Source organism: Urtica dioica, chromosome 12, assembly GCF_054948205.1.
Source record: "Urtica dioica subsp. dioica isolate 48M chromosome 12, U.dioica_male_clone48M_v1_H2, whole genome shotgun sequence".
NCBI lineage: Eukaryota > Viridiplantae > Streptophyta > Magnoliopsida > Rosales > Urticaceae > Urtica > Urtica dioica.
Window position 1 is genome coordinate 21,108,965 of NC_142767.1, and position 5,086 is coordinate 21,114,050.

General features: G+C 38.8%; 1 protein-coding gene across 2 annotated transcripts; it reads left to right on the plus strand.

Moving 5' to 3' along the window:
- The first annotated feature begins 620 nt into the window (after positions 1-620).
- LOC149380245 (S-type anion channel SLAH2-like) lies at positions 621-4,855 on the plus strand. 2 transcript variants are annotated; one of them, XM_089603668.1, is made up of 6 exons: positions 621-842; positions 1,425-1,602; positions 1,689-2,126; positions 2,404-3,174; positions 3,274-3,305; positions 4,091-4,855. In XM_089603668.1, the coding sequence occupies exons 2-6, from the start codon at positions 1,447-1,449 to the stop codon at positions 4,479-4,481; spliced, it is 1,788 nt and encodes a 595-aa protein (XP_089459794.1). In that variant the 5' UTR covers positions 621-842; positions 1,425-1,446; the 3' UTR covers positions 4,482-4,855. The 2 variants fall into 2 exon arrangements, with proteins under 2 accessions (XP_089459794.1, XP_089459795.1); XM_089603669.1 differs by lacking the exon at positions 4,091-4,855 and having other exon boundaries at positions 3,274-3,309.
- The last annotated feature ends 231 nt before the right edge of the window (positions 4,856-5,086 follow it).

Sequence of the window (5,086 nt, forward strand, 5' to 3'; positions counted from 1 at the left end):
AACATTTTTTAAACGTCGACTATATTGAAATTCTAAGTTTTGAAGTGGCTTAGTTTATGCTAAATCTAAAAAAAAAAAAAAAGTGGTGAAACGTGATGGCAAAACAATCAAGCTTATCGTAGTTTGACATTTTGCTCATATATATATATATATATATATATATATATATATATATATATAATATAGAGGCAATTAAGTCAGTAATCCAATAACATTTTTTTTTTAGAAAATAGTTCAAGTTTGATTTTATTAAAAAATTAGCTTCATCATACTGAAGTTAATTAAATTAAATGTTCAATTAATTAAATTAAATATGAGTTATTTTTCTAATAAAATAAAATTTGAGCTGAATACTGAAAAAAATAAATATTTGTGTAATATAATATACCAGCTTAATAATTCTCTCATTTTGCATGCATTTGTTACTTAATTAGAATTAATTTTGTCTGTTTGCTTGAACTTCACGAGTTTGAAATTATGTCTAATAAACGCGTCACCCTAAATTAAAGCATAGCCGTAAATTTTATCCCCCAAAAAATGATAATAGTGCGTGTGATGTAACCCTTCAAAAGTTTGAAACACGCCATTATTTTGGACTATAAAAAGAAAATATTTGGAGAGACTGTTTGAGATCAAATTGTGCTCATCTTCTTCTTTCTTCTTCCTTTCTTTTCTTGTCTTCTCTTCTTTGGATTCTTATCGAGCGCATTATTCGTTGTCACTCTTGGTCTCTCTGATAAGCTCAGAACTGGATTTCATAAACACCCAATCACTTTTTATATATCTGTATAGGAAGAAGGCTCGAGAAAGGTGTTTCTGTTTCTATTCCCATATTTTTGGAGGTAATTAGAAAATCTCTATCATTTTTTTTTAATTATTTCATTATATATCATGAACTTACATTATTAACATTTGACGTTTCAAAACTTTTTTCCACAGAGAAAAAAGAAAAAGAAAACAGTAACAAAATAATAGAGATATATTGTAGAAATATATGTTTCCGCGAAGAAGAACATACAATAGATTTGACTTAAAAGTGGTTAAATCGTTAAATGTTGGTGGTGGGTATGTATTATATCGTTTTTGACCTTTCTTTAAACTGATCAAATTCAGTCAGGAATGTTCAGCGCTGATTACGCTTTCTGTTTTATTTATCTTCCTCTTCTTCTGAAACAAAGACTAATGTTATATATAATTAGAGAAAACTAAAGAGACGCCTGTGCTTTTTTGACTAAAAACTCTGTTATATATATATTCCTAGATTGGGTTTGAGTTGTTAATGACTCAACCAACAGCAATAATCTGGTAATTATCAGATTTGAACTTCCAAGGAGTTTTAGAATAAGTTTATTTATATATAGACATAATATATGCATGTCACAACACCTTCTTGTTAATGTTTGTGTTTATTTTAATAAATTCAGGCGTTAAAGTAATTATCACAAAATGGAAACAAACAAAGACGTGATTGTGGTTGTAGAGCAAGAACTCCCTGAGACTCCACAGCTAATCAAATTCATTTCGGCGAACGAAGTTGAGGGCTTTGACAGCATTCAAAATGCCACCTCATCACTCAGGGTTGAAGGCTCACACTCTCCTATAGTAAGTAGTTCCACCTTAATTACTACCCAAATCTTTCATTGTCGTATGTACTGATTTCGATCTTTGGATTAATGCAACAAAAAAAGCGGGAAATCGAAACTCCGAAGGCAGAGGGAATCGAGGCGAAAGGACCGAACAAACCCCAGGCTCTTTCCATAAGCATGCCATTATCTCCGACCCACAACACCAAAAGAGTGGTGTTCGACGACGCGGTGGCGGAAAAAGACGGCCGGCGAGTCGAGAGCGGGCCAAAGGCGGCGAAATTTTTCTCGCAGCCGATCCAAGTGAAGCCCAGTTTCGAGCAGAGCCACGGCGGGCCTCGAAGGCCCATAGACCGGCGGTTCGACTCCTTCAAGACGTGGTCGGGGAAGCTGGAGAGACAGATCACCCACTTGCGCGGAAAGCCGGCCAGAGAGCCCGGCCCCGAGGACATCGTGCTCACGAGCTCCGAGGGGATCGAGAACAACCTACCGCTCCACCGCTACTACGACGCCCTCGAAGGCCCCGAATTAGACACCCTTAGGGTAAGTAATCAATAGAATTTCGAGTTTTCGAACTCGTTTTAACCGTAAATAGTCTAAGGTAAATTTGATACGGCATAAACTAGACTATTTTCTTAATAATTGAATGTAATCATTCGACTATTTATAATATAGGTTTCAATAAAACTTGCTTAGGAAATTGAATAACTTAAAAACAATTTTGAATTTTTGGATTGACATTTTATTTTAAGCATACATTTGAATCTCATAAAATAACTTGATGATCATGAACAAGAATATAAATTTATTTTGAAAACAGGCTTCGGAGAAGATCATTCTACCGGACGACAAGACATGGCCGTTTCTTCTCCGATTTCCGATCTCATCCTTCGGTATATGCCTCGGAGTGAGCAGCCAAGCGATCATGTGGAAATCTCTGGCGACCTCGATGTCGACGAAATTCCTTCACCTCGGCGAAACCGTCAACTTAGTCCTCTGGTGCATCTCCGTCTTCCTCGTGATCTCCGTCTTCTCGATGTACCTCATGAAGATCGTCTTCTACTTCGAAGCCGTCCGGCGAGAGTATTACCACCCAATCAGGGCGAACTTCTTCTTCGCGCCGTGGATCGCGCTGCTCTTCCTCGCCCAGGGAGCTCCGAGGTTCGTCTCCGCCGCGATCCCCCCGGCGCTGTGGTACGTCCTCATGGCTCCGATCCTGTGCCTCGAGCTCAAGATCTACGGCCAATGGATGTCCGGCGGGCAGAGGAGGCTCTCCAGGGTGGCGAACCCGTCCAACCACCTCTCTGTGGTTGGGAACTTCGTCGGGGCTTTGCTCGGGGCTTCGATGGGCCTGAAAGAAGGCCCAATATTCTTCTTCGCGGTTGGGCTGGCCCATTATATCGTTCTGTTCGTGACGCTGTACCAGAGGCTTCCCACGAACGAGACGCTGCCCAAGGAGTTACATCCGGTGTTTGTGCTCTTCGTTGCGGCGCCGAGCGTCGCGTCCATGGCTTGGGCTAAGCTTCATGGCTCCTTCGATATTGGCTCTCGTATCTCTTTCTTCATCGCCATGTTTCTCTATTTCTCTCTGGTTTGTTTCTATGCACTCTCGTCTCGCCTTGAGAAACTGGATTTTATATTATTAAAATTGCTCATCATTTTTTTTTCCCCTTTCCTTTTCTCTTCGCAGGCTGTTCGTGTAAATTTTTTCCGCGGATTCAAGTAAGAATTTTTTTTTTTTTTTTTCCTGTTTAATTTTAACCATCTTCACAATAATTTTTGTTTTGGTCTAATTTTATCAGTCCAATTTAATTATGACACGCAACAAAAGTATTTTACTAAATATAAGGATACAATAACATGTCTAATTCTCAGCCAGCAAATCAGATAAATGTTTGCTCTTTCCTAATAGAGTCTAAAAGATGCATAATTCGTTATATATATCCTGTATTTTTAATAAATTTAATATTAGTGTGAACGTTTGTACTAGCGAAGATTTATTTCTCATATATAATATATTTTGAATTAAGTGTGGTTAACAAAAAATCAACTATATAAATTTTAATATATATATATATATATATATTTAATAATGAAAATTTGTGTCTATTTTTCTTTAAGAAGAAGGATTCTCAAATTCAATTTTTACCCTCTTTATCCTCCGCAACACACGAGAAATGAAATTAAAAAAAATATAGTCAAATAGCTACTCTCCATTAAAATTATAGTCAAATTATTTAAATAATTAAAAAAAATAGCACAACGTATGCATATGTCTCAATTATATGATGCACGAAGTCAATAAAGAATTAGGGAGGGTTTAACCCCCTCCCCCTCAATTTTTATTTTTATTTTTTGGATTTTTGTTGTTTTTTTAGTATGTTTTACATTTTTTTACCCTAAAAATTTACAAATCAGTCTCCTCTCAAACTTTCTTGTTTTTTTTTTTTTCCCATATTAGCCCTCCCTAACTTGAATTCCTGGCTTCGTCCCTGGTCACATCACAGGTTTTCGCTGGCGTGGTGGGCGTACACGTTCCCGATGACGAGCGCGGCGATCGCAGCGATGCGATACGCGAACGAGGTGACGAACCCCGCGACGCAGGCCCTGTCTGTGGTTCTGTCGGTGGTGGCGACCCTGACGGTGGCGTCCCTCCTCGTGTCGACGATCCTCCACGCGTTCTTCCTGCGCGACCTCTTCCCCAACGACCTCGCCATCGCCATCAGCGACCGCCGCCCCAAACACCGCCCCAACCGCAAATGGCCCTTCCACCTCAGCTCCGAGAACTCCAACCTCGAAAACTACCTCAAATTCACCGATCTCGAAGCCAGCACTGCCACCGACGACAACGACAACCTCTTCTCCGACTCCACCAAACCCTCCGACTCCGACAAATAAATCAATAATTGATTGAAGATGTTGGACGGTTGGTTTTCGAATGATGATCACTTGGACATTCGAGGTCTATATATATTGTATAGTTCCTGTGACCATGCCATGTGAACAGCGAAGAAGCAGCTGAGCAATTCCTACTAAGCTACAGTGTATATATATTACAAATCAGTTATTGTGATGTTTGAGTTTTGAGATCGAGTTCATGTTTGTTTGTGTTCAATTATTCTACCGTGTTTGTGTTTTGGTTTCTTTGTTATATTTCGATCATGGATATACATAGTCGTATGTTGTGCGTCGGTTGTCAGTTATGACATATGTGTTTTTAAAGCGAAAATTCCTAGAATAACGCCGTGAAATGCTATGTAATCGATTACCTATGTGATTTGTGTGTGTGATTTTTCTTTTCTCTCTCTGCTACATGGAGATTGACGTTGAGGGACGAAGAAAAAAGAGTGATTAAGGAGATTGAGAGGGAAAATGGACCTAATTAGAGTCAACCACGTACGGCGTGTGGGTTAGAGTCAATATTATGTACTTTTTTAGACTATTATCTACTGATTTGGCCATTCGTCACTGATTAGTTAAGTCCTCTTTTTTCTTTCTTTTCA